The sequence below is a fragment of the Penicillium canariense genome (genome assembly GCF_028826845.1).
Source record: "Penicillium canariense strain IBT 26290 chromosome Unknown utg000001l_segment0_segment0, whole genome shotgun sequence".
NCBI lineage: Eukaryota > Fungi > Ascomycota > Eurotiomycetes > Eurotiales > Aspergillaceae > Penicillium > Penicillium canariense.
The window spans coordinates 3,517,344-3,544,929 of NW_026622728.1; the positions used below are offsets into that span (position 1 = coordinate 3,517,344).

The following is a 27,586-nucleotide window of genomic DNA, read 5'->3' on the forward strand; positions in this document are numbered from 1 at the left end:
CCGTGATCACTCAGGGAGCATATAGAAATAGTGGGCCAAAACAGATCACGTATGAGTTCGATAACTAAGATTCTGGTACAAAGGACGCTTAAAATGGCGTCAAAAGTAGCCGTTTTCGGCACCGAATTTACCGTTACCTAGGATTATAGTGTACATAATCTAGGTAACGGTAAAACTACCGCCTCGGGAAGTGATCGGCTCCCGGAGCACAGGGTGAGTTAGTCATCTGGCCGCCCTGAGCAGCTCACGGAGCGAACATGAGCAACTACCTGAGCAACCTGATCGCTCACCCCAATGCTCAGGCTGATCGGCCCATTTGATCTCATTTTGCATCTATGCTCCGACGATAACCCCGCTACCTACTGGTGTTCCTGGGAACGAAGGCCCAGAAATGACGTCTCCCATGTTGCTATAGTAACTTCGTCTCGCTCTTCGAACTTGCAGTTGGTCTATCCAACTTGTCTTTCAAACTGTGCTAGAAGTGAGCCTCTCACCATCTCTACATTGTACCATCCACTTCTTTCCCTCACAATGTAGGCTTTGTTGTGCCGGCCATTCAATAAACCTTAAAGAAAGTCCCCATTTGTGTTCAATTCTCTATATATGGGGCTGGCTCGATCCCAGGACTATCATACACTGCCAATATCGGGGCAAACATTCTCGCGTGCCCTACCATAAGCCTTGCCTGCCTAGACACGCTGTGCTACGCAAAACGGACACAGAATCTATCGGTCCGAATGTAAGTCCGAACAAGAAGTCCGTCACGCGATCTATCCAATCTGATGTTGCTGGGAATGCTTCGTTAACTCGATCCACTACGAGCTTGAATAAGTTTCTAATTAGCTACATCAGACGGTAGGGAGCTACGTCAATAGTATATGTGGTCTCTTTACCATATTGATTTAGCAATGAGCTTCGGATTGCCTAGCAGACAACCAGCAAGGCCGCCTCCAATGATGATTATTTTGAAGCTGCCCAGGATTCAACAGCCATGTTAAGACGTAAATTTATTTCAATGTCAGTCAGGAGTACGTACTTCAGGGGATGGTTATTGATCAATGATAGGTGGTGAGGAGCCGTGTATTCAGGAATCGGGACGTAGTAAGGAGTCGGCCCCTAAGCCGAGTTGTGGGAGAAGGTAGGAAAACTGTGGTTGTCAACTTTACCTGCATCGGAGATGCGGGGGATGGACAGGTCCTTGCATCACCAGATTGCCTTTGCAGGCAGCCTTTACCTAGTTGTGTTGTAGCCTGGTTGTCTCGAGGGTCACGTCGATGCCTTGGACCTCCTGATCATGAAAGATACGTTGCGATTTCTTGCGAATTTAGTATTCATCGTGGCGACGGAAGTTGTTCATTCCATTCCCCACCTCCTGCCGACCCATCAGGGTCATATCCAGCAGGTGATACGTGGACAGGATGATCTCCAAGCCACGAGACAAGGTATCATAGGTGTGAAATACCTCGTCACCTTCCCGGAAGAACGAACATAGTCCGAAGCAGCCGTTCCCGGGCTTCCAGGTGATAATTTCTCCCTGTCCCTCGACTTCAGCCCACGCTTTGTGCGTTTTCGCAGAACTATAAAAAGGAAACTTCCAGCCCATCCGATTCCTGTAGGCGGTGACTTCAGACAAGGGTGCGGTAGCCACGGCGACGAATGAACTATCCCTGCTCCAGAGATGGCGGAGATCGGGGATATGGTCCATGCAGAATGAGCAACCCACGCAGCCCTGAGTCTCATGGGGTCCCAGCATAAAATGGTAGAGGATTAACTGTTTGCGCCCATCAAATAGGTCCAACAGGCTCTTCGCTCCGTCAGGTGTGTCGAATTAGAACCTAGCTGGGTCGTGGATGCGCACCATGGGCAACTGATGGCGTGACACGGCGAGCTCCTGTAGTAGGCGGGTTGCCGCTTTCTCCTGCTGAAGAAGACGAGACCGAGCAGCCTGGTACTCTTCGACGCTGACAATATTTTTCTAGGAGTGGTGAGGGAAATCCACGAGATATTTTCGAGAGAAGCATACCTGGCTGTCCATTGTTGCAAGTTGTGATACGAAAAAAGAGTGCACCTGGCCAGAGCTCAATGCATGCCGAAATTATACGAGTTTTATGTATAATAAAAATACTATATGTCTCACGCGTTTTGAAAGAAAAGAGATCTATTCTTAAAGAAAGGACGATTTATAGGTAAGGGCCAATCAGCAGACAAGGCTTCCATATATCACGTGTAACGACGAAAAAGGAAATTCACATCAGCGTGACGCGGTCACGACGCGTTGTCGGGAAATTCCTCGTATCCGAACTCAAATCGCGGCGTTCTTGGTTGGCGTCGGTTGGCGCTCATTCGCTGTGGAACTCTCCTTGATCCAATATCCATGAATTCATGATATATATACGAAGTGGCTGCATCGATCTGGGTCCCTAGTTGGGACTCTACTTGAAGTCTAGGCCGCCTGCTCTCCATGATAATGTTGTCGATGACGTACACGTACCATGCTTAGCTCTGACTGCTTCCCGTGGGCAGTATTTGAGGGAGTAGATTTATTATGCTCCTTCATCTCCCTGTCCGAACCTTTTGTCTGGCGCTCAACTTGTTCTGGCTCTAACAGCCTACAATGTCTACCGAAACCACCAACGCAGCTAAGGCCCAGCAGGAATGGAAGCCTCCCCAAGAAGGCTCCCCATGTTGGGTAGAGATCCCTGCACGGGACACCGAAGGACTAAAGGTTGGTTCGCGGTCATACGGCGACTCTGATGATTTTTGCCTGTTGTGGTAGCATGGTACTAGATCCCGCTGACTATTTTCTCTGGGAAGGCATTTTATGGTGCCATCTTTCCGTCCTGGAAATGGAGACCAGCTCAATCGGCTGAAGGCCAAAGCAAAGTGCAGCAATATAGTTTCGCTGAACCGAAGGGTAAGCCAACAGTGATGCAGTGCCCATCAAAATCGCTGAATGGGGTTCCCGTCTAGGATTCGCGGGAGGCATAGTCCAGATGCCGGAGGGTTGCGCTCCAACAGAGCAGATTATGGGCAGTGGGATGACCGTGTACTACTCGGTCGATTCCCTTGACATGGTCAGTCCTGGTGTCCAAATACTCCAGGAAATGCGTACATTTTCCAGAAGATTGGCAGGCTGATTATATCAGATGGAGAAGAGAATTCACGAACGTGGTGGTAGTACCTGTCTCGGCAAGACAACTGAGAGTTCTCATGGGTGGTTTATGAACTTCCGTGATCCTGAAGGGAACCGATTTGGTTGCTACGAGTTTCGTCGTAGCTAGAGAGTCTTGGAGGGTATTTCGCAGCCGTTGCTTTTCTAGCTAAGTGGGTCGTTTTGTACTTTCTTAAATATCTTCGGGGCTATCAAGGGTAGGGGGCGGACACCGCGAAAAGAATACGTAGCGAAGAATCGACATCCAGCTCAGAGTAGGTCGTTCACTTTGTCAATATCAGAGATTTCAGTCTGGATTTTTTGATATTTTCATCTGATTCGATAATAGATATCAAAAATAATTGTAGGGTAGACACGTAGAATAGTCTTAACCCTCGAGGGTTAGGTTAAGATAAATTAGGTTTTAAAGGGGGATGCCCAGACCTTCCAGTGCAGGTAGCCTATACAGCCTTTAATCTGACTCTAAGCCTAATTTATTAACTAACGTAATTCCCGGCTACCCTGGCCACCCCAAAATACCATACTAAATACGCCTTTTCGCAACTTTATATCTTGTCGGAGCAATAAATGACGGTATAGACTAAGAATGTTGCCTATAGTGCATTTTTGGTCTAGTGGTTATTTTGCTTAAGATTTGGCCCAAATTTAGTCTTGATATATCTCAACACTCAACACTAATTATCATAGTCTTAGGATACCTTAGTGCTTAATATATCATATTAGATATTTATATCAGGTCGAGTAATATTTCAAGCTATAACAATATAGGTATAGAGATCTACGTCCCTCGATCGGGGCGTCTTTTTGGTAATTTAATCATTTCCTGAATAAATTAATTATGCTATAATATTCCGAATACTATAAAATAATATCATGCTAAAATCCAAGTAGACTTCTTCTCTTGTTGTTAATATATTGTAGTTAGGACTATACTATAGCCCCCTGTAGTCCTTTATAGTCCCCCTATATAGTCCCCTATAGTTTTATAATAATACTAAAATCGTCCGTTCTAGCTATTTACATACTAATTTAGCCAAGTTTTTTACTATTTTTAAATACTATTTTAGTATCTATACCGATACTAATAAATAAATTAAGTCTAACTGTTAATAAAATAAGTAGATGAACTATATCCTAGATACGAATTTCTCTATCCTCATACCGTGGCAGTCCGGCTCCCTAGAATTATTAAATCCAGAAAATTGAAGAGCGATATCCAAGCCAGGGATATCAAGGGCCATCTAAAATCTCTGGAAGGGGGTCAAATGTTGAGGTGATCAATCGTCAATCCAATTCGAGAAAGCGCATAAGTACATCCATAGTTTTCATAGACACATCACCCTGGCGGGAAGCAAGGCATAAAGCACCACAAGGTTAAGACAAGAGCCCCATATCATGACAAATATTTCCATCGTAAGAAAGAAGGAACAAAAAAGGCAGTTAAACCATAACTCCTGGTGACAAAAACAGAGAGGGAAAAAACTCCGTCAATGAGAATCAAAATTTCAAAGGCGAGCAGAATCGTGAAGCATGAAGCAAGTCTACTTCCGCCAGAACATAGCTTTGCCAAAAGTCCGGCCGACACTCCACCTAGCCTCCGCAATGCGGTCCTTAAAGCTAGGCCCACCGCTGTACCGAATCGGGCGCGAGGAACTGCCTCCTTCGGAAGTGCCGCCGCCAACGCTGCTCCCGCCAAATGAACTCGGCGCGAAATTGGTAATATTTCCAGCATCGAACTTGGTTTTCCCCTCCACAATTTTGTGCACGAGGTTCAGGATGGCGTAGGTCGTTGACCCGATGGCACGGACAGCGGCGAGGACGGCAACGGACCAGAGGATGATGGACAGGTAGATGTTCGTGCCGCCCGCGTCAACGCCGTAGACCTCAGAGACGGCCATGCCGAGGATGACATTAGCAACCATCCATATAGACACCATGTACGTGCGCACGGCGCGGTAGTAGTCCTCCTGCATTTGGGACTCGGAAACAGGGGCCTCAGGCACTTCCAGGCGATCGCGGAGGTTGCGCAGCGCGGCATCGTACCCGCTGTCAATGTCTAGTTGTTCCGAGGGCATTTCGACGACCACAGTAGTCCCGTTGATGACCTTAGCAGCACCGAGGTCTGTGTTGATAACGTTGTCACCCTTTGTTCCCCATGTGACATCATGTGTGTTGCAGAAAGCGTATACCTGCAGCGTGCAGATGTAGCTAGGCATGAGCAGGAAGTATTGCGCGGATGAGGTGAACATGTGCCATGGATCCAGATACAGGAAGGAGGTGTAGAAGTAGAGGCCGACGGTGGACAGCATGGACAGGACAATATTGACCATGAGCGAATCGCTGACGTCGAAGTCGTCACTGCCCTTGCCAGCGCGAGCCATGAGCTCCTTGACCGTTAGATAGAACGCGGCGAAGACTGTGTAGAGCATTATGATGGCGTACACAATGATGCCCGAGAGGTACAGGTTTTTGGCACTTGAATAATCATTAACGGAGCCCATAATACTCGGTTCGGGATGATCTTACCCTTGAGGACGATTACCCAGAGAGATGATAAATTGAAGACACATAACCAGAACACACGCATAGCGCAGCACAATGAATATGTACTTGCCCATGCTGTGGCCAAACGGATCAAGCTTCTCGTCAGTGAGCGAGCCCGCGATGAAGTAAAAAGCAAGGTAGAAATTAGCCTAGAAATAGCTGGTCAGAATCTAGAGCAGCCAAAATACCAAGGGGCAGAGGTACTCACCAGTCCAAAGTAAGTAAACAACAGGTTGAAGAATTGATACACAAACTCGATGTGCAACAGGATTTTCCTCGGCAGCGAATGATCCGTCTTCCAGATCTGCCTAGCATTGAAAAGCGAGTACACAGCCGCGAAAAAAGCACCGTTCAGCCAACGACGACGCTGTGAAATAAACTCAGGTACCGTGTCCGGCACATCAGTCTCTCCCACCGCGCTCTTGACGAACTTCAGCACCCATCTCTCTTCCCGCTTGGCGACAAGCTCCCAGCAGAGAATACGGTCTTCGGCAAGGTACATGTTGGCAGTGAACACATCGGCGTCTTGGCCATGCATCGTCTCACCCTTGAAGTACTGGTTGAGCGGGCCATGGCCGTCGGCATCGTTCTGCAGCGCAAAGAAGCGGTAGGCACTCAGCGCACCGGGAAGCACAGTGATGTACCCGAATACAGACTCCAGAGGCTTATCCAGGATGTTGGACATTTTGTACTCGAAGTTCTGACTGGCAACAAGCGGGTTGAGCAAACCGAGCCAGCCCTTGCCCTTGCCGGCCTTGATTTCACCGGCGGCACCAGCGACGTTTGAGTCCTGGTCAAATGCCTTCCACAAGTGGTACAAGGCGGTCGGCTCGGGCTTGGTACCCACATCAAGCAAGATACAAATATTAGGCTGCAGGGCACGGCCGAAGGCATTGAAAAACCATCGGTGGGAGTTCAGCTTCTTCTTGTTTTGCTCCTTCAGGCAAAAGATGACCTGGCAAGGCATAATGCCCTTCTCGGCACCCTTGAACTTCAGGTCCGAATCGAGAGACACCTGCGTCGTGTATTCGTACACGTGGGCCGTAACTTCCTTCTGGTTGACAATGTTCTTCGCAATGCCCTCTTGGTAAACACCAAGTGCGGCCAGCGCGTTCAAAGTGCGTGGGTGCACCTTCTTACGGCCGTCAGCCACAATGCAGACCACGATCTTCTTCCATCCGTCTTTGCCCCAAGTGCGGGACTTAGTACGTGAGCAAAAGTTGGTGATGTTGCGCATGATACCGTGCATAGTGCGGGTGAAGCCGATTTCGTCTTCGTTGTACATGGTCACACAAATGAAGAGCTCCGTCTCACGCGTAGTGCTGCCAATCTGTTGGCGCAGCTTGTAGCCTCGGCTTGTGAAGTCATCGGGGTCGGAAGTCACGGCTGTGTACCGCATATGCGTGAACTCGCGGTCGTCCCGGCGGGGGAGGAAACTGTGCAGAATCGTCGGGATCTTGCACTCCAGGATCAGCTCGCCGTTAATTAGCTGGACCTCCTTCTTAGCCATCTGGGTAGAGCGGACACCACGGCGGCCTTGCTTCTCGGGCGCAGGTCCATAATGCAGATTGGGATCGATCATGGACGACTCGTCATCCTCTTCTTCTTCCAGATCGACCTTGGCCATCTCGTCCTTCTCGTCGCCCATAACAGTTGACTCGCTCATGAATGATCGAACACTCCCGCGGGAGGTGTGGTTGATGGACCGGCCACCGCCACCGAAAGGGTCCTCTCCACTATTGCGGTCTCCAATATCGATGCTGGAGTCTGCTCCCATGGACGGCGCAGGTCCAGAGAATAGGGGAGCCGGAGGTAGAGGTCTCCTAGGGCTGCCTCCATATTTTGAGCTGGGCGTTCCGGGACGCGGACTACCATTGATATCGGCGCGTTCATAGCCAACACTCGACACGGAGGGAGGTCGAACATGACCTGGGCTCCAAGGGCGGGTGGGCGACCCTGTTCGCGCGGGAATTGACGGATAGACTGAGCTATCTGCTAGACTAGCGGTTGGTGGCGGGATACTGGGGGCATACCCAAAGCTGGACGGTGGACGTGATGGTGACGCTGCGCTGGGTACGTTGTAATACCGGTCATCGTATGCAGGCGCCTGCCCGGTTCTGTCCCGCGTTCGAATGTTAGCACGCGGCCGCGCAGGGTACTCCATTTTGAAACAAGAGCGGGAGTTGGGTCAAAGTGGAGATGCAATGTCTGACACCATATGATAAACAAGTGCTGTGTAAGGATGTTTATCCGGAAGACCAGCGCTGGGTGAGCTGGGAGGGCTAATTGCTTCTCGTCCAATGGTAGGGCTCATTCCTGGACAGGACACCAAGCAGTGACCCGCCTCTTGGCTCGCCTGTCAAGGGAGAGCCAAAATCAACCAAGTGTGCATCCTCCGTCGTGCCAGCAACGGTTGGAATGTGCCAAGGAATAGGATTCCAATTTCTGGGTGAGGAAAACAGATATACATACATAGTTGAATCAGAATGATCAGCTTGACGCTGCAATGGCGAGGGAGCCCGCGGGCTGCTACTCAAATCACCATCGATGTCGCCGCTGGTGGGAAGCAATCGCATCGTCGCGCCATTCTGTCGCGGCGCACCGCTAGGAGATTCCGGGTCGGAAAGGTACGAGGACGCCTCATAGCCCAAATAGGCTGGTGGCTCGTCACCGTAACTGGATGGTGGGTGGCTGTTCATGACGTGAACGTGGAATGTGTTCGGTTTGAGAGGGCTGAAATCCTTCAGCTCTTCATAGTAGGGCGCTACGCTGTCGGTCTAGATGAGACAGGTTGCGCAATGAGACCCCGAGTGGCGGCTTTGCTGGTACCACCACTGAGACAGTGCGAGCGGTAGGTCTGACAGGTGAGTTGTTGCGTTAGTGAATAGTCCGGGGAATAGTTGGAATGTGGAGTCTGCAGAAGAATGTGGTTAGGGTCGCTTACCAGGAAGAAGTGATAATGAGTAAAATGAGATGAGTAGAATACAGAAGAAGAGTGGAAGAGTGAGAATAGAGAGAACAAGAGGAACACGGAGAGCAAAAGGCCCAGCAGGTGGTCGGCAAGCCCAGCCCGGTTCACCCGCAGGCCGGCGATCAACAAAGTGGAGGTGTCGCCCGTTGTCACGGCAACCGCGCGTGTAGCAAGGGCGCCCCCTCGAGCGCGAATCTGCACGGTGGGCATCTCAATCAACAGGATCCTAGCTCCATCGCTCCCATAGCTCCATACTTATTCAATCTATGATGTGATGTACTCCTGTATATCTTTTACCCTTTACACATCATCTTTCTAACATCCTTCGGTCTCATACCCAAACTGTCGATACAGTTGTTATCACGGACTCCCCGGGTCCACCGAGTGGGTCCACAAGCATCGAGATCGCGCAAAGCCCCTCCGGGTTCATAAATAAATACTCTTCACAAGGGTACTTACATTAGATTCACTCAGTACATAGTAGTGGGAGATTCAAACGAAAGCAGCAGGGCCCACTCAACTCTAGGTGGTATTAAGCCTAATAAGCATAATTGAAGCGAAACGGGATCATTTTCCGTAAAAGCATCAGCCATAACGCATGATTCAGGTTCAAACTGTCCAACAAGTCCTCTCCGACAGCAGAGGACCCCCCCCCCCCCCCCCCCCACCCCAAACCCCAACACCCCCAATCCCACTTTTTCTTCCCGTCGACCACACTCCAACTACCATCGAGACGGAAAGTACCACGATTCTCGTACTCATCTTTCAATTCATCTCTTGGGGACGAAGCATTCTTGCTGCTCTATGCCTCATCGTGGAGCAGGGGCTGGCGCTCACGGTCGGCTGACTCGGGGTGCGCAACGCGGCGGAAGAGGCTGTCGCGGCCGTAGTACTTGGTGCTGGATATGTAGAAGGAAGTCGCCAGGAAGACAGCGAAGATGACGAAGGCGAAGATCCACTGCAGAGCAATAACCTTGATGGCAACCTGACGGAGGGCCAGGGCTGGAATATAGAGAGAGGGATATTAGCATAATCATCCGCCTCCCCACATGATAATGGCACATGGGATATATTTCCTGGATTAGAACACTTACACAGTGTGAGAAAGCTGAGACAGTATCCCAGCACATAGTCCTGACGCACAACAATATCAAACAGGCCCACGGCCAAGATCACCCAGATGAATAAGTTGGCCACGATCCGACCGGGCAGGTTATGGCTGTGGACCGCGACGGCGCCGTTCCAGAACAGCGCCGTCAGCGTCCAAGCGTAGGGACCTGCGACGGCAGGCAGGTGCACGAACGCGGGCAAGCCGTGGTGGCGCCAGTAGGTAATGGCCTGGTTGACAAAGTTGGCGGCAAGGATGACCTCGGCGCCCCAAAAGTAGTTGCGGGTCCAGAGCAGGATCCAGGCCAAGACGAACACGTTGTTCAGGATGAAGTGCGTGGCGACGTTGGCAGCGGACGCGACCAGAGCAGCATCCTTGGAGAAGAGATGCCAGACGTAGCTGAGCTGGGAGAGGAGCAGGAGGATCCTAGGTCGGACCGTTAGTGGCTGCGCGTTGTTCGAGAGGCAGTTGGGATGTCACTTTGCACCGGGTGGGGGTCTTCGCTTACCAGTAGATTCCAGTCACCGTCGTGTTCTGGCTGAACGGTGTGTTGTGCTTGTTGGCCTGTTTCCAGATCTTCTTGCTGTGCTTGGTGTCGTCGGGTGAGTGGATGGAGTAGTAGACGCCGACGATGACAACCAGCAACCAAGTAAGGGGCACGAAGACCCGGTACAGATTCAGCGCGCGAGCATCATGTGTCTCGCGACGGGCGAAGGGGTTGTAGGACGGCATAGTTGGGAGAGAGGGAGTTAGCTAAGGAGAGAGGGAGATCCTTAGAGGGAAACAGCAGCCTAGCAGGGGGAAGTTTTAAGAAGCGGGGTGAGCCTTAAATAATAAGAGAATTAAGTTATATACTTTTTGATTTCTCATGTCTGGTAGTACGTCGTCCTGCACTGCGATTAGCTGCAGCCCCATCAGCTCCATTCCCGCCTGGTCTGATGACCGCCATCCCACCAGTCACAGTACCGCGCAAGCAGAAGTGGCGCAATATCCGGCTGCGGCACCATGAGGTCAATTACTTCGGTTGGTGATGTCAGGCCGACTTAGCTTATCTTAGCGGCTCCACTCGCCGCTGCAAAAGCCGGTTCCGCACCAGACTGATCTATCAGGTCCCGATCAGTGCCCGATCGGACTCACGAACACGCGTCCAGGCAACTCTCGAGGGATGGAATACAAAGACAGATGTCTGTGCAGGGGAAGTGACGCATCCACGCTGCAACATGAATGGCGTAAATGGATGCTAGGGTTGTCGATCTGAGAGCACGGTCCCCGTGGGCAGATCAACCTGGGGAAATACGGAGGAAACTCTAGTGCCCCTGCGAGGTGAGACGCCATACAGGAGCGGGGCGGGACCCCCTGGCTCAGAAGAAAGCAAAATCCGGAAATGAAAATCCCAATGGATGAAAAAGCAAAATGAATTGCAGAAGCCATGAGCACGACATCCTCTCATCGTCGAACGTGCTGGCCCGTCAGGGCCTTAACGGGAGGTACCTACGCAACACAGCGAGGACCTGGCAGATGCGCGGGGTAAGGGGGCCACTGCTTAAGGCTGCTGGGACGACGGAGATTTCACACTTTGCTAATTCTGGGGTAAACAGGCGCAGGATACTAAATCCATGCTTTTAATCTAACACCGCCCAGACCAGGAACGCTGACCGTCAACTCGTAACGGAAACTGTGGCGCGGGCCTAGTTTATAAACTCTGCATTGCCAGAGGAATTGGCAGATGGATTGGGACGGAAGAACCGGTGGTGAGGCGGCCTTTTATTTCTTATTCAAATGTGTAAAGCCCTGCAGGTCACTGGAATGGATTCGCAGGTAGGTAAACCCTCACTCCTGTTAGACTGTCATAAGAGCGCCGATCCAAGATCATTGGAATAATATTCCAATATACCGCAACTATAATATAACAAGCCTTCGTGGTCTAGTTGGTTATGACGTCGGTCTCATAGAGATCATATGACATCTCTGCTTTAACAGAGTTGCAATCCGAAGGTCTCCAGTTCGAACCTGGACGAGGGCATTTCTTTTTTGCATCTGTCGGGTGGTTCTCTGCCCGCCTACCACCAATGTGCGATTAAGTATTTTGTGTACCCTTCAAACTGCTTATTTATTGCATTCAATTATTCACGTTCTATAGTATGTTCTCACGGGGTATAATTCGCATAACAGTGGATATATATATATATGGTTCCGAACGTCATCCTTTTCTCACAAGTACGCTAAACTATTGTATCGACCGCGCAACCTTCACAGCCTCCAATACCCGCCCATGAATCGAAGCTGGCGCCACAACCATCCCATAGCAACCTCCCAGCGTCCTCCCAAGCCCACAATTCACCGGCCGGCCCTCCAAATCCGTAACCACACACCCAAGCTCCTGCACCAGCAACATGCCTCCGGCATGGTCCCAGATCTTCGACCGATAGCTCTCATGTCGCGGTACCTTAACGAACGCATTGCAGCCGCCCTGCACCGCAATAGCCACATAGCGCATCTGCGCCGACCACAGGTCCACCGGATTCGGCCACGGACAGTCCAGCTGTGCCGCGACCCGCGCGTGGACACCCACGTCGTGCGAGCTGGCCGCCCGCGTATCAACGAAGCGCACGCCGCGCGCCTCGCTAATCTGTGGTATCACGCCCAGTGCCCGACGAGCGTGTAGTACTCCTGTGCCCAGCGGTTGAATATGTGTTCCATGCCCCGCCACTGCCGTCAGCATCTGCCCGTATCCGTCCCGGTCCACGCTGTCCTCAGAAACAGGTCCGTCCAGGACAAGGTTCGGGCAGCCCAGCACGCCGAGCCGCTGCAACCCGTCTTCCACGAGCGCGAGGCACACTGCATATTGCTGGCCCTGCATGAAGGTCGCCGTGCCGTCGACGGGGTCGAGGGTCCATACGCGCCCGGGCCCGCAGGCGCCCTTTGCGCCGAGATCGATCAGGTCGAGGAGCTCCTCGCGCGACTGCGGCGTGTACAGGAGCGCCTCGCTTTCAGCATCGTCCAGGTGCACGGATGTGGCGAGTTCCCACGTGCGCTCGAGGAGGGTGGGGTTCTCGCGCAGCGCGGTCGAGTCTTCTTCGCCGACGATCTGGTCGTCAGGGAAGGTGTTGTGGATGGCGGCGATGATGGAGGCTTGCGCGGCGAAGTCGGCGATTGTTACGGGTGTGGCGTCAATCTTGTCGAATGAGCCCTTATCGACCTCGGAGAGTAATCGCTTCGTTAAGAGCGCAGCTCGCTGAACGGCGAGGCTCGCGAGGTGGAGCTCTTTGGCGTAGGGGTGCGCACTCATCGTGATGCGGTGGCGGAGTGTGGACAAGGGCTTGGTGCCTGTGATAAACTGCAGGATTGAGTGTCCCGGCGGAGATGAGCCGGCCAGGGTTGAGAATGACTCAATTGAGCTTCCCGCCATCTTGGAATATATATTTCGTGACTCCCAATCGTTTCACCGGCCGGATCACGTGGGGCGGTTGCCCTCTACGTCATGGGAAGTTGATGAGATCGGTGAACGGAGAATATGTTAGGTAACGATTGTAAGGACAAACAGAAATGCGGTCTATGGAAACTTTCTAGGTCACGAATGGCAGGCTCAATGTAGGTGCCTATCTTCTACCTTTATGATTCTTTGAATTGAGCCAATGCAAAAGTTTGGCAAACAAGACCACTATCCGAGATATCCGATCGCCGTCCTACAATGGAGATAGTGATCACAGCGCCACGAAAAAATTGCCAAAAAGTTTCTCTCCCTCGGGGAATCGAACCCCGGTCTCCCGCGCTTATCGGTTTTAATGACAAGCGGAAATCATGACCACTAGACCAAGGAAGATGAGATGACCGAGTTACCACTCGACCACTTGGTGCTGGTTGATATTAACGTGCCCGCATCTCCCGACTCAGAAGCAAAGAAGAACATTCCGTAAGAGACATTACCCGAAGTCAACCGTCCCACTGTTCCGCGCTGTTTGGCCAGTAAATATGTCGAAACGATTCAAAAGCAAGTACAAAGCAAAAGCAGCAAAGACCTGCAGACCTGAGTAATCATTGTCATGCTGCCTATTCAGAATAGCGCCCTCAATGGGTGGGCCCATGATGCAACTGTGAAGATTAGCCGGAGCCCTCGGCAAGACTCCTAAGTTTAGAATTTGGACACTAAATTCCAGAGCCTATGAGATCCTACCTCAATAAAAGATCTACCTAGAATGTTCCAATCGCCGACCCGCGGTATTACTTTGCCCAGCTTGGCAACACAGGGCATGAAAAGAGACACAAGCGCGCCACTGCTGAATCCATATACTAAGGCAAAGACAATCAGACCGGCATGTGAAGAGGCTAAATTCGCGGTGATGCGTGTTTTAACAGCGGATCTGATTAAAATGCAAGTAGCTGTGCTGTCATATATTTGGTAGATACTGTATAAGCCCGAAGGCATACTTATATTATCTTCCACTTTTTCCCAAGAAAGGACGGACACTAACCGGAGCGATGGGCCTATGATCGGCTTTCGCCAGCGAAACCCGACTTTATCCCCTCACCACTTTTCGGGTCCACCTTAGGCTAAATTGTTAGTGTGGGGTAATAAGAATCCCAGACGAGGGTATGTGCGTGGTTCGGCTCTCGGGTGGCTAACCCGACTCAGATCATTTAATAGGACAATATATATAGGCTTTGCTATATGGTGTGCTGTCAGAGAATAGAAAATTCTCGAATTTCTTCTCCAGTCCAGAATGTCTGCGCAGGCCAACGGCAAGACCCCCTCACATGCTTTCAGCAGCTCGCCTTTCCGCACGCGCGCCGATCTCCAATCGGCATGCCGTGCTCTGCTTGACCCTTTGCTACCCCTCTTTACCCCAGGTTGTAGTCGTGTCAAGATAGGCTCATCCACGACTCGATTCGATGAGGGTGGCGCCCAAATCGAAGGATTTGCCCGTCCACTTTGGGGCCTGGCCTCTCTTCTCGCTGGCAACTATGACTATGCGGAAGCTGCACGATGGCGCGAGGGAATCATTAACGGCACCGACCCTGAGAGCCCGGAATATTTCGGTGATATTGAAGATCTTGACCAGCGCATGGTGGAGATGTGCCCCATAGGATTTACACTTGCTGTTGCGCCGCATATTTTCTGGGATCCGTTGTCGGAAAAACAAAAGGATAATGTGACAAAATGGCTTAACAGTATTAACGCACGCGAGATGCCTAATACGAACTGGTAAGCTCTCCGTTCAATTTTTGGGGGCTTGATGATATTGATCTACTTTTTAGGCTGTGGTTTCGGGTTTTTGCAAACCTTGGGCTGAAAAGTAATGGCGCTTCCTATTCGCTGTCGCGCATTGAGGCGGACATGGACCATTTGGATACTTTCCACGTGGGAGGTGGTTGGAGCAATGATGGTCCCAAAAGTCACCACCAGATGGATTATTACTCCGGCTCGTTTGCAATCCAATTCTTGCAACTTTTATACTCCAAATTAGCAGGGGACTTCGATTTCGAGCGGGCTGCGCGGTACCGTCAACGAGCTAAGGAGTTTGCTAAGGACTTTGTGCACTACTTTAACCCAGATGGTACGTAACTTTGGAGATCTTCTATGAACTAACCCAGAGCGAAGTTGAGCGAAGTTGATGAAATTTTTTGAATAGGACGTGCCATTCCATTCGGTCGCTCATTGACCTATCGCTTTGCTATGGTCGGATTTTGGGGTGCCCTGGGCTTTGCAGATGTTGAGCTACCAGAGCCATTGACCTGGGGCGTAGTGAAGGGTATTCTACTCCGCAACTTTCGCTGGTGGGCTACACAGAAGGATATCTTTAATAATGACGGCACCCTGAACCTCGGATACTCCTACGCCAACTCTTATTTAACGGAGAACTACAACTCCCCAGGGTCTCCCTACTGGTGTTGTCTCTCATTCATTCCCCTGGCATTGCCAGAGACACACCCATTCTGGACTTCAGAGGAAGAGCCCTACCCGACCGCTGCCCTTCCTGAGATTGTAGCTCTCAAATACCCAAAACATATTGCTATCCGTCGAGGTGGACACTCATTCCTACTATCCTCTGGACAAGCTTGCCACTACCCGATGAGAGCAACACATGCCAAGTACGGAAAATTTGCATACAGCTCTGCATTTGGATACTCCGTTCCGACCGGTTCCTACCAGCTGGAGCAGTACGCCCCAGATAGCATGTTGGCATTATCAGATGATGGGGAATTCTGGAAGACAAGGCGACTGGCCGAGAACGCGCATTTTGAAGAGCCTGGCCAAGACGGCCTACCCGTCCTCGTCTCCAAGTGGAACCCCTGGCCTGATGTTGATATTGAGACGATTTTGATTCCACCAGCATTGGAAACCCCGAACTGGCATCTTCGTGCACACCGCGTGCGCACTGGCCGAGCTCTACAGAGCTCGGAGGGAGCTTTTGCTATTTACGGATGTCGTAGCGATAACGGCCGCACGCTGGGCCCATTATCGGCAGATGAGGCGGAAGGCACTATCAGCGATGAAAGTGGTGCGTTGGTCGTGTCATCAGCCGGAGCTGTTGGCATCACGGAGCTTCATGCTTCCATTCCGCGGGAGGGCCGGATTGTCCTGGCGGACCCGAACTCGAATATCATCCATGGTCGTACACTCCTGCCTTCCCTGGCCATCGATCTAGTGCCCGGGCAAGACAATTGGTTTGTGACTGCCGTTTATGCACTGCCAGGGAATGCTGATAACTGGCGCGCTATGTGGGAGCAAAAGCCAACTATTCCGGGATGGCTGGCCGAGCGAATCGAAGCATAGCCCTAAATTGTCCAAAGGGCCCGGTCTATTCCAGCTTTATTCAGTAAATAAGTGAATTAATCATCTGTTCATTAATTTAAACCAAGATTTTCGCTAACATACTCCGCCTCGTCCCTTGCTCTTTTCATGTTAAAAATTCATAATTGAGATTAGCCCCGGCAAAAGCCTTGCGTTGCCAATAAAGCATGACAGGACAACAAAATTGATGAGATCCACTCAGACAACCGATACCTAACTCTTATCTTGAGGTGCTACCAGCCTGGATGCTATGAATCAATATGTATATCCAGAAGGACCACCCATGTGATGGAAAGTGCGTTTATAGGAGCGCCATACCAACCTAGGTTGAAGTATCAACCTGGCAACACCGTTTCTCGTACACAATGGAGGGGAATTGCTTGCGAAATAAGCAGCATGTCTGGAGAAGACTATAGCTGTATTGACCATCGACGAAATTGGGGTGGTAGATCCAAGAACAACAGCACCGCAAATCTTCCCACTTAGTTATCATATGCCTTATTGAGGAGATGGGTCTCACTGAAACTTAGGTGCACGGAAAGAGGGCAGCGTTGGCGGGCATCCGTAGTGAAGGGTGGACTCGCATCCACATTCTACCAAATGGGACCGTCTCACCGTGCGAAACTGCCCACAGGGTGCCAAGTGAGGTTGTTGCCGCATTTAATGATAGAGTTAGCTCCAGTACAAATGCCAGACACACTCTAACCATTGGCAACCAGGCAACCAAGGAAACAACATGCAAAAGTACCCAGCAGAATAGACGCTGCGACAGGGAGTGTGTCGAGTATATGGGCGAGGAGGTGGGGAGATGAGGGCCCCACCTCCTCACCTCCTCACCTCCTCAGCCGAAAAACGCGAGTTTGTGCTTTTGGAGATGTTTTATCACTCTGACGAGCTTTTCATGTGCACTACTGCCGGTGGAATTATACCTATCACTTCACTTGACGGATAACCCGTCAAATATGGCCAGATATGACCGATCACAAAACGGATTTCGAATGACCCCTGGGCTATGCATTATGATTGACTTATAGCTACGCTATAGACTTTGATAACTCTGAATGGCAGCAGATGGGGGTTCGCGAGTGCAGAAGCTTTAGACAAGGCTTTTTCTTCAGTCTTGTGATGTTCATTTCGGGATGAACAAACTCTTTGTATACCGAGAGGCTGATGGGAAAAACAGGCGAGCAGTACGTATGCGGATGCGAGAGTGAATCAAAATTCAAATGATATCAGATTTGATTAATTCTAGAGCACCTTGAATTTACCCAGAACTATACAAGAACCAACCGGTCAGTTTCTGCTCTTCTAGTAGCCAAGAGGTATGTAGCAAGTACATACCAGCAGCGTGGGCTAGCTCCGTCTGATTGGCTGCCAGCACATGTAGGCTGATATCTTCGAGCGCCCGGTAAAGGTGATCTTTGTTCGTTGTGTAGTAGGCTTTATCGTGGATGCTTGCTCCCTCCGGCACCCTATATTGAGAATCGGAATGATTGGTACCTTCTGTTGCCAGTCTCGCAACCAAGGTCATTTAAGGCAACGTACCACGTGATGAAAACCAGTTTATGTCGCGGCGCATCGCCAGTCGGAGAATCATACTTGAAGTTAATCACAGCATATCGAGGAGTGTCACCCTTGAAGTGAGACAGAATCTCCGTGTAGTCCTGGTATTTACCGGACTGAGCGACAGATATCGTCTTGTCGTGCGCAGACGCTTCGTATATAACGTAGTTGAGCTTATCGGTCTCTTTTACCGCGTCGAACACTTCCTCACATTCGGGCTTGATGGTTGCGAATCCCCTTGTCATCTTGTGTTGAAAATATTCAGGAGGGTAGATGTAGAAAGATGTAGAAAAGAGGGGTAGCTGGAATGAAAGAAAGTCATTTCTGGCGATCTTACCCCGGCATTTTATGCGGGGAAACACGATTAGCTAAGGTTGGGTTGCCTAGTGTAGGGATCGTGTTACACCTATGGCATGATAGTAGCGGGGGATCCACACCGCCATCTATGATGCATATGTGGACATGGCGTAGGTGGCTAGACAGAGTAACGTCTGGAGGGTAGACGTTTGCTATCTTGGCCACCATCGCCTTCATCAGGATTTCCAAGCATAGATTCGTTGATAAACCAGCGATCAAATAGACCTTCGCTTGTCCCACACTCTCGTAGCGTAGTGACAAGTTAGGTATCTGCACGAGCCTAGACCCAGCCAGCCCCCGAGTGTTAGCTATTGCTTAGTAGGATCTCGCGAACAGTCCATAATGTTCATTAATGGAATTGGTTTGTCCAAAGTTCACCATTGTGCACCTACCATCATAGAAACCAAAAGGGGCATTATATATGAGTATGTACATTAGCTCCATCTTCCAAGACCGAAATTGAGGTGGTTGGTTGTTAAAAGCGTTTCATCGTTGACTGAGACCAAACCATCATCTCAGCCCCTTTTCCATAGAGGACAACTAGGGGACAAATCAATGATGAGGACAATAGAGAGTTGACATTGAACACAGGAAGAATTCCACGAAATTGCAAGCTCAATTTCTCAGACCCTCGTTAATGTTCATTGAATGGCCATGATTAATCCATCTCTGTGGGCCCCGAAGGCCCTCACCATAGGCTATATCGGATAAATGAGCGGAGTTGAGAATAGCGTAGGGCATTTCATGGTAGCATCGAGAGCACAAAGTCCAAAGCCTTCTGCAGCATCTGAAAATTTCCTGAACTTAAAGTGGAGGTCGACGGGGAATCTCAAGTGAAACCTTTTGTTTATCTAGTAACTGGTTCGCCTCCAGAGGACACAAAACCAGCCGCGGGGTCTCTAGTTACCTGACACCATTTCTCATGAAAATTACTCTTCCTATTAATCGAGAAGCAAGGTAAGGTAGTTTCTTCTCTATTTCCCATTTTAGAGAAGCAACATTTTTAGTCGAGCCTTAGCCGTGCTTCTTAAACTTGGGTCGATTTCTGTAGATACGCATTCGCAATCATGATGCAGCCCTTTGCTGGTTGTGGTGACCAAGTAGGGGATTGATGCCGGGAACAAACTGACCTTTTTTTCAGAAGGTTGCAGTCCTCTCAATTCTGTACATATCACTTCGGCTCTATTGAGTAGCACCAAGCCACGAATAAAGCGCACCGACAAATGGTGGTGATGGCGACGTATCAAAGAGGACGTAGAGAATGTCCTATCGGTATATCGATTACGGCATTTCTTTTCAACAGTACGTTCGACGGAACAGGCGTCCTCCTTTTTGTTGCGGTTGAAATCTGCTGGCTGAGTCTGGCCCGCGGAGCTGATCCTTGATTAAGATATGGCAAATAGTGGTGAACTTGCGTTTGAATGACGTAACTCTATATTCTCGCTCGAATGCTTGCTCTGTGTTGGTCGGAGCGAGTGTAGCTTAGACACATACTGACACCAAATTGACCAATCAGCGGTCGCATCCTATTCCAAGTGCACCAGAGACAAGCAACCAACACATAACATACGGAGCTAAATAAAAGGCCAAGATGCATCTCATCTTGAGAAATCTAACTCACCTGTTCATTCTATTCAACAGCCAGGAGACTGACACGTCTGCGATTTCCACCTCACCAACATGCCTTCATCATCGCCCACCATCGAACTTGACCAAACCTTCCACCACCGCACTACCACCCACACATACCAAATCCGCTGGACATCCCTCGGCAACCCAGAATTACCCCCTCTAGTCTTCGTGCACGGCACACCGTGGTCTTCGCGTGTATGGCACAATTACGCCCAATCCTTCGCAAAATATTTCCACGTCTACCTCTTCGACAATCCCGGTTTCGGCACTAGCCCTCTCGGCCAGCCCCTCCCCGACAAAGAAGAGCTCATCAGCGACGAAGTCGCTCTAGATGCAGACCTCTCGCAGCAATCCGCGGCTTTTGCAGCGCTTTTTACCCACTGGGCACAAAGCTGGCGGCATAAGCCCCATGTAGTTGCCCACGATCACGGCGGTTTGATGACTCTCCGGGCGCATCTTCTACACAACTGCGACTACGCGAGTTTGTGCTTGATCAACGTGGTTGCGATAGGGCCCTTCGGCCAGCCTCTGTTTGAACTGGTCGCTGCCAACCAGGGCGTGTTTACCGGGCTGACGGGGCCAGTGTTTGAGGGGGTGGTTGAGGCGTATATTAGGGATGCATCGCATCAGGGCCTGGGAGCGGAGACGATGGAAATGTTGAAGGGCCCGTGGGTTTCTTCTGAGGAGGGGAGAAGGGGGTTTGTGAGGCAGATGGTACAGGCAAATAGCCGGAGCTCCCAGGAGGTGGAAGATATGTATCCGGAAGTGGGGAAGAAGATGCCGGTGCGGATTATCTGGGGACAGGAGGACCGGTGGATTCCCGTGGAGACGGCGGAGAGGTTGAAAGAGAAATTGAATGCCCGGGAAGTGGTGCTTATCCAAGGAGCTGGGCATTTGGTCATGTATGACCAGGAGGGAAAGTTGGGAGTTGAATTGGGTTGGTGGTTGAGCCAAGTTAGGCCGATGTAGAACCTCCTTGGTTTCTTGAGCACATAACTGAACGTTTACTCTAGAATGGTCTATCTTTACCAGATATGTTATGCGTTGCTTTACGTTGGGGTTTGTGAACATTAGGCGGCAAGTTAAGCTGGGAGGCTTGTGACTAACGGTCTTCGGTACAAAGACAATACATTAGAATTCATGAAGCCGGAGTGAAGGGATCAATTGAACTATCGAGAGGGGATGGTCCCTCAAAAGCTCAAAGCCAGCCGCAAAACAATGCAGCCAGGGCTGCCGATCCATCGCCCCTGGGAGTCTACTAGTTAACGAATGCTCATAGGTATATCTCGCATAACGCCAGAACAAAACATTGCAAGAGACGAAACAACCGAAACAAAAATCATCGTGACACGTGATTAGAAGGGAGCGAAGGCCAGCTCGTAGGCGAAGGCCAGGCTCATCTTCGCGTGCTGCAGCATGTGATCGAAGCTGAGGTACTTGATCAGGTCGTCCGTGCTGTGGATTTTCTTGTCCGACTTCTCGAACTGAGACTCAATCACGAAGGCGGATGGGTAGCCGAAGCGGCTGGCAGAGGCGTGGTCGGAACAGGCATAGCCGCACTTGGTCTCAACGTAGGGGATGTCACAGTACTAGAGTAGTTGGTTAGTGACGATTGGATGGTCACAGGATTGTGGTATGTGACACTCACGGTAGTAATGACCTGCTTGATGAACGCGGTAAGACCCTGATCAACGTAGTCGACAATCACGCCCACAGACTCCTTCTCGCCCGCGTCCAGCGTGCCCTGCACGTAACCAGTCATATCCTGCTGCAGCATGGCCTTGACCTCGCGCTGGTCCTTCTTGTACTTGGAGTAGACCGCTTGGGAGCCCAGCAAGCCACCCTCCTCCGCCGAGTACCAGTGGAACTCGATGGTGTTCTGCGCCTGGCCCTGCACAATCGTCTCGGACCGCAGCAGGGCCCGAAGTGTCTCGAGGATGGTCACCGTTCCACTGCCGTCATCGTCCGCACCCGGCGCCGCCAGAATGGACGGGAGAAACAAGTTGATGCTATCCTGGTGTGCGCCCAACACGACCGTGTTGTTAGTCTTGCCCGGGATGCGGGCGATAATGGTGAACTGGCCCCAAGGGTGGTCGAAGCGCTCCACGGAGGCGCCGTACTCAACCGCGCCCGACTCGTGCACGACGTGGCTGACCTGCGAGTACAGCCACTCGGCGGATTGAATGCCATAGTCGGACTTGTAATAGCGCGTGTGGAAGGAGGTGAAGTGCTCCAGGTTCTTCTTCATGTTGGCCTTGGACAGCTCGGCGGCGAGCGGGCTGACCTCCTGCTCGTGCTTCATCTGGCCCGGGTACCGGACAATGCGCTGGGTGTGCAGGGCACCGTAGGAGCCGGATTGGAACTCATCGGTGACATCGATGAAGTTGACCCCGTCCTGTTGCAAGATTGCAATGGTTAGCCGCCAAGCCACCGCCGACGAGGGTAAACAACAGGTCACGCGATGGGTCGCAAACTCACCAATTTCAGCGCCCACTTCTCCTCCTCAGTCACCCATCGTGTCTGGTATGGGGCCAGCTCAATTAGCCATTTGGTCTGCTGCGAGTTCTGGACGATTGAGGGGCCGAGGGGCGCCTGTTGGGGGATGACCGCCGCCAGAGCGGTTGAGGCGGTTGCGCTCAGCGCAAGAGGGACGAGGAACTTCATGGTTCGGATGTAATGATACGGGAGAAGATCGCTATACGAGGATAAGAGAAGGTGATCGCAGGGCTTTGTAGGTCAGCTCGTCAGGTTCCCGCAGGGATTGGGGGCCGAGCTATCACGCACGCGCCCTTGGCATTTGCAAGCATCGCCTCCTCAACGCCAAGCCCTTTTCGGACCCCGCGCTAACCGGCGCGCCCTGATAAACCCCCGGAGCCTTTCGAGGTATCATCGCCCTTGTTTTGGTCTTCTTGCTTGTCTGCAATATAGAGTCTAAATGCAACACGCAACTCATCTATCCCCCAAGCAAGCCATTGTACGCTCAGTCGGAGTCATACCCCATCATTTCCTCGGCAATGCCCTCCGATCGTGGTCGCGCGGGGATTGGAGAGTGGAGTTGTTGGAGCTCCACTTCCTCTCTAGGCTGCTCAGATGGCCATGACTCACAGCCCTGCGGAGACAAGCCAGCCTCGGGCCCCATGGACCATTAAAGCACAGCCGCGGCGCTCTTTGAAGGGTAAATAGGAAGCCCTCAGGTCCCCAGAGTCAAGGAACAAGGCTGCCATAGGGATAACCAGGAAATTGGGCAAGTTCCAACGATAACCAGTGACCAGGCAAGCATTCTGCCCAAAACAGGAAACTAGGGCAAGGGCTGTCGCGCAGCCAGTGACTGCCCCACTTTCCGCGAATCAGCGCGCAGCGTGTGTCCCGTGCAGCGAAGAGGGGACGCGCCTGCTATCTCGTTATCTGCCGTGCTGCGAGGGTCCCCGGTATTCTTATACCTCCTTATTCTTATCCCCCTCCTCGACTCGCATTGATCATCTGATCATCTGCCGCGATATATCATACCCCTTGAACAATGGCAATTCATCCTAGACTACGGCCTCAGGCCCCTCAGGGCAGCCTGTCGCCACAGCAGACTATTGCCATCTCGGCCTGGACCGAGCAGGCCGCGGCCTCACTACAGGATCTGACCCTATCCGAGTCCACCGCCACCAACAGATCAGACCCGGCCTCCACGCCCACACGCTCTAATCAGCGCGGTATGACGGTGTCCCTCTCCATCCCGCTCGATGACCTGACACCAGCGACCCCCTCGCCGCAAGTCAAAGTGGTTGGCTCGGGCGAGACTTGCCCCCCAACAGTCAGCTTCCGGCGGCGCGAGCCCCTCCGCCGCGACAGCCTGAAACGGCGCGAGGCCCTGCTCAAGGGCAAGGATGGAAGCCGGCGGCGGCAGCGCTGGGAAAACGGTATGCCTGCCCATGCTCACCGGGCCACGATCTGGTCCTGATTACTCGGTCCCATGACCTGCGCTCCCATGACCTGCACCCGCACCCGCGGGAGCAGGGGCGCGAGCGTGGGCATGAGCATGAGCGATGACCTTCACAAGACCTTGGGAATGCTGACTCGTCCCCAAGACCGGCTGCTGCACAACCCGTGGGCAGAGCCCCCGTCGCCTAGTGACTGGGCGGTCCAGCCTACTTATCCCCGCCACAACCCGATGCCGTACTACCTGGCCCCGCTCTGGGACGTTCACTGCGCAAAAATGGCAGACCATCACTCCGCTCGCAAGAATGCAAAGACGCCCGCTGCGAAGCACCGCATCCCGAAGGATCTGCGGCTGAAGCTGAAGCATGCCCGCGCCGCGCGCGGCATGCTGCAGGACCTCGAGGACGAGATCCGTCTTTTCATCCGCAAGTGGAACGAGAAGCAGCTGTTCCTGCAGAGTGAGGGCCTGCAAGATGCGCCGGACGCCGGGGCCACGGACGACTCAGAGGATGAGATCGTTTTTGTCGGGCGAAATGGCCAGATGCATGACTCGCCGGAGCGCCAGCAGAGGCTCCAACAGTTGCGGCAGGAGATGAGCTCGCATCATGAACGGGATGGCGAGAAGATGGTCTTTGAGAGCTTGGTCGATGACCGAGCTGCTGGCTTTGGGTGAGTTCTCTTTGTTTTGTCTCGGGTACACTATATGTTCGTCTGTGGATTTCCAGACTGACGGCCCTCTCTTATTCTAGTCGCTGGCTTGTGCACTCTGTCGCCTCCTATTACGGACTGCATACTTGGTCCGTCACCGTGGGGGACCCTGCTCGCCGAGAAGCCTATGTTGGCTTCCGTCCCCCGGCCCCGGGTAGCCGGGCTGGGCTCGTTACGCATCCCACCTGCCGTGCAGAGGAGCTGATTAAGCCCGGCGACGAGCTCCCGCAGCCCCTGTATACGCAGGTTTAAGGTCTTTCAGAGGTTTACTGTTCGATATTCCTTTTTTTTGTGTGTGCCTGTGAGCTCGATGTAGGCTTCCTTGGTGGCTGGGGACCATCTTTTCACCATGGTTTTGTAATCGGGCTGGATTCCATCTCGGGACTTGATCGGTTCAGTTTATTCTTTTCTTTCTTTTTATATATGACTTTTGAGGGGATGGTGTCTTCCGGAGTCGCGAGAGGAATCATAGAGAGCATTTCCACTGCCGTTAACGGACTGGACTCGACCTGCTTCAAGACGTCAGCATCTGGAGTATCCCAAGTTCCCCAAGGTTGGAGGAAGTAGCGGTCAGAGTCTCAGATCGCCTGTTTTCCCTGGCGCTGCCGTCTCCAAAGGTTCAAAGTCAAGTGCTTCGTATGCAACTCGCCTGCCTGCTCTCGCACAAACACCTCGACAAGAGAGGGGACCACTTGCCAGTTTTCTTCACAAGGTTTGCCTAGTCCGTGCGCCTGGCATCAACGATCCATATCGTCATGTCCAGCACGCAGCATGCGCATCGCAGCCTAGAATTATCAGATCGGAATGATGGTGCAGCGCAAAGAATGTCTGCCAGCGTGCGACCCCGCCATCCCCCCACTCCGTTCGCGTCTTCGCGATTCCTCAAACCCCGGGCCCCCACGATGAACCGCGCCGACGAGATGGCAGGTCACGTCCCCAACCGGTCTGTGGCGAACGGGATATCGGCCTTGCTTGCCCGGCGGACCTCGTCCTGCCCGCTTGGTCTCGCAGAGTAGAAAGAATGGAAAACCTAGCGCACCCCGAGTATTGAGGACACGCCGTCCCCAGCATCTCTATGGTTGGAACCGGACCGGACCGCGGCCCCCCACCGAACGAACCCATCCATGACGTCTGGCATTCTATACCACGACATACCACGACATACTCCGGTATTAGAGTAGCAAGCATGCAGCAGGTGCATCATCGAAGCATATCCGGAACAGGACTGCAAGTAAACCAATGAACCTACACCAGGGAGTCCCGCATGCCGATCAGACCCTGGCGAGCGTAAGAAATTCTCCGCCAGGCCCATGATACTGCGTAGTCATGATGCTCGGCCTCAGCTGGTGCCCCTGCGACAGCTCTGAGAGGGTCTTCAGCAGCGCACAGGGACTTTCCAGAATGCCACGCCTCGTGTCCAGACCCGGTCCACGCTCGCGCCCCGCCCGCTGACTGGCCCTGCCACCACTGTTGGTGGGTAGTCGTGCGCAGAGGTTGTTGCCGGTGTTCGGCGACGAATGAAGGCCCGACACACCGCACCACGCCCAAAACGCGCAACGAACCAACCACCCCGCCCTCCACCCACACCCCGCCCCCAGAAGCCCAAACGCAGCCGGCTTCGTGTGTCCAACACGGGAACAGTCACGATCACATAACGCTGCGCCGTCACTGGGCCCTGTCTCCTATAGGTGCCCGTTCTCCTTTCCCCCGAGGGGATACAAAGAAGCAGGACCGAGGGGCCCTTTTTGGGTTCGTGTCGCTGGACTTAGTGGGGTATGATTCGTGGGCGTGTCGCAGCCTGACCAGGGCGATGTGCGATGCGGGGCGTTGGTCGTGTTTCGGGTGTTCGTGAGAGGGTGGGAATGGACTCCGGTGGTGGCTAGGAAAAAGGGAAGAGAGGGCGGTGCGGAGAGGTTGAATGGCGCAGAACAGAGGAGTGATGCGAGGAAGTGGATGAGTTCTAGGCGCGTGGACTAGTCGGAAGGGGAGGCAGGGTATACTGGACTTCTCCAATGTATATCGTATACACCATCTACCATGTGAGATGCCATGAAGTACCTGAAGCCGCTAGAGTACACTGTGTACCCGATGTAGCGGGTCATGCTCATCCCATCCGAAGTAGGTCCCTCGCGTTAGGCGCTGAGGCTATTGTTCGGACCAAAACAAAAACCGGCTGGTGGGCCCATGGCAGCTTCACTTCCGGCAACTATACTGCTGACCACTTTTAACAACCGCATTCCTTGCCTCATTCTTCGCTTTGCGTCGTGACTACGTGACGGCGGAGATTACCAGGCCGATTGTCCTACCTACGACTTTTGCTTTTTCGAGTCTTTGTTATTGAGGACTTCTGTGCCCCTCCTTCAACCTCCACTTCTTTTGACCGATAACCTGGCCCTGTTCCGACCGACCTTCTCCCCCACCTGCTCCCTTGCCTTTACTTGGGTCTCAATTCACCTCATTGTCGCTTATTCCACGCCAACGGGAAGTTTGCAATCCCTGTTCGCGCACCTTTCCTTTTTCTGCTGCACGCTGGTTTCCGATCCGTCCAAGGGTTTCCCGAAAAGCTCATTCGGCATCAAACCACAGCAACCATCATCTGTCGACTAGGCCCCTGGCCGACAATCCAATCTCATCCGATCTCATTTCTTCCCTTGCCGGCTTATTCTCTCCCGTCCCCTGCTCGCGTGGTGAGATAGTCATTTTCAAGGGACAGCTTGTTTGGCATTTCGCCGCCCGTGCCCCTTTTGCCCCTTCGTACCATTCATCTTCATGCCAGTCGCTTCCTTCGATGCCAACACTGCGTCATGGGAA

General features: G+C 52.2%; 9 protein-coding genes across 9 annotated transcripts; 3 read left to right on the forward strand and 6 right to left on the reverse strand.

Annotated features, from left to right (window-relative positions):
* Nucleotides 1–1,324: 1,324 nt before the first annotated feature.
* Nucleotides 1,325–2,035, reverse strand: N7482_001247 (uncharacterized protein; the record flags this gene model as incomplete). The annotated part of the gene is made up of 3 exons (XM_056683372.1): nt 1,325–1,804; nt 1,859–1,975; nt 2,024–2,035. The coding sequence occupies 3 exons, from the start codon at nt 2,033–2,035 to the stop codon at nt 1,325–1,327; spliced, it is 609 nt and encodes a 202-aa protein (XP_056546978.1).
* A 2,678-nt stretch (nt 2,036–4,713) lies between these two features.
* Nucleotides 4,714–8,415, reverse strand: chsB (chitin synthase class II; the record flags this gene model as incomplete). Its single annotated transcript, XM_056683373.1, has 4 exons — nt 4,714–5,677; nt 5,783–5,865; nt 5,925–7,833; nt 8,189–8,415. 4 exons carry the CDS (start codon nt 8,413–8,415, stop codon nt 4,714–4,716), a joined length of 3,183 nt encoding a protein of 1,060 aa, XP_056546979.1.
* Nucleotides 8,416–9,489: 1,074 nt separating this feature from the next.
* N7482_001249 (DUF1774 domain-containing protein) lies at nt 9,490–10,527 on the reverse strand (the record flags this gene model as incomplete). Its single annotated transcript, XM_056683374.1, has 3 exons — nt 9,490–9,689; nt 9,782–10,221; nt 10,304–10,527. 3 exons carry the CDS (start codon nt 10,525–10,527, stop codon nt 9,490–9,492), a joined length of 864 nt encoding a protein of 287 aa, XP_056546980.1.
* A 1,495-nt stretch (nt 10,528–12,022) lies between these two features.
* N7482_001250 (inositol monophosphatase family protein) lies at nt 12,023–13,204 on the reverse strand (the record flags this gene model as incomplete). The annotated part of the gene is made up of 1 exon (XM_056683375.1): nt 12,023–13,204. One exon carries the CDS (start codon nt 13,202–13,204, stop codon nt 12,023–12,025), a length of 1,182 nt encoding a protein of 393 aa, XP_056546981.1.
* A 1,312-nt stretch (nt 13,205–14,516) lies between these two features.
* On the forward strand, nt 14,517–16,570 carry N7482_001251 (glycoside hydrolase family 154 protein; the record flags this gene model as incomplete). Its single annotated transcript, XM_056683376.1, has 3 exons — nt 14,517–14,998; nt 15,052–15,350; nt 15,426–16,570. 3 exons carry the CDS (start codon nt 14,517–14,519, stop codon nt 16,568–16,570), a joined length of 1,926 nt encoding a protein of 641 aa, XP_056546982.1.
* Nucleotides 16,571–17,836: 1,266 nt separating this feature from the next.
* N7482_001252 (actin-binding ADF family protein) lies at nt 17,837–18,396 on the reverse strand (the record flags this gene model as incomplete). Its single annotated transcript, XM_056683377.1, has 3 exons — nt 17,837–17,862; nt 17,930–18,060; nt 18,134–18,396. 3 exons carry the CDS (start codon nt 18,394–18,396, stop codon nt 17,837–17,839), a joined length of 420 nt encoding a protein of 139 aa, XP_056546983.1.
* A 1,792-nt stretch (nt 18,397–20,188) lies between these two features.
* Nucleotides 20,189–21,109, forward strand: N7482_001253 (alpha/beta fold hydrolase; the record flags this gene model as incomplete). The annotated part of the gene is made up of 1 exon (XM_056683378.1): nt 20,189–21,109. One exon carries the CDS (start codon nt 20,189–20,191, stop codon nt 21,107–21,109), a length of 921 nt encoding a protein of 306 aa, XP_056546984.1.
* Nucleotides 21,110–21,495: 386 nt separating this feature from the next.
* On the reverse strand, nt 21,496–22,804 carry lap1 (putative aminopeptidase; the record flags this gene model as incomplete). The annotated part of the gene is made up of 3 exons (XM_056683379.1): nt 21,496–21,729; nt 21,789–22,535; nt 22,619–22,804. The coding sequence occupies 3 exons, from the start codon at nt 22,802–22,804 to the stop codon at nt 21,496–21,498; spliced, it is 1,167 nt and encodes a 388-aa protein (XP_056546985.1).
* Nucleotides 22,805–23,657: 853 nt separating this feature from the next.
* N7482_001255 (uncharacterized protein) lies at nt 23,658–25,027 on the forward strand (the record flags this gene model as incomplete). Its single annotated transcript, XM_056683380.1, has 3 exons — nt 23,658–24,048; nt 24,217–24,736; nt 24,817–25,027. 3 exons carry the CDS (start codon nt 23,658–23,660, stop codon nt 25,025–25,027), a joined length of 1,122 nt encoding a protein of 373 aa, XP_056546986.1.
* Between the last annotated feature and the right edge of the window lie 2,559 nt (nt 25,028–27,586).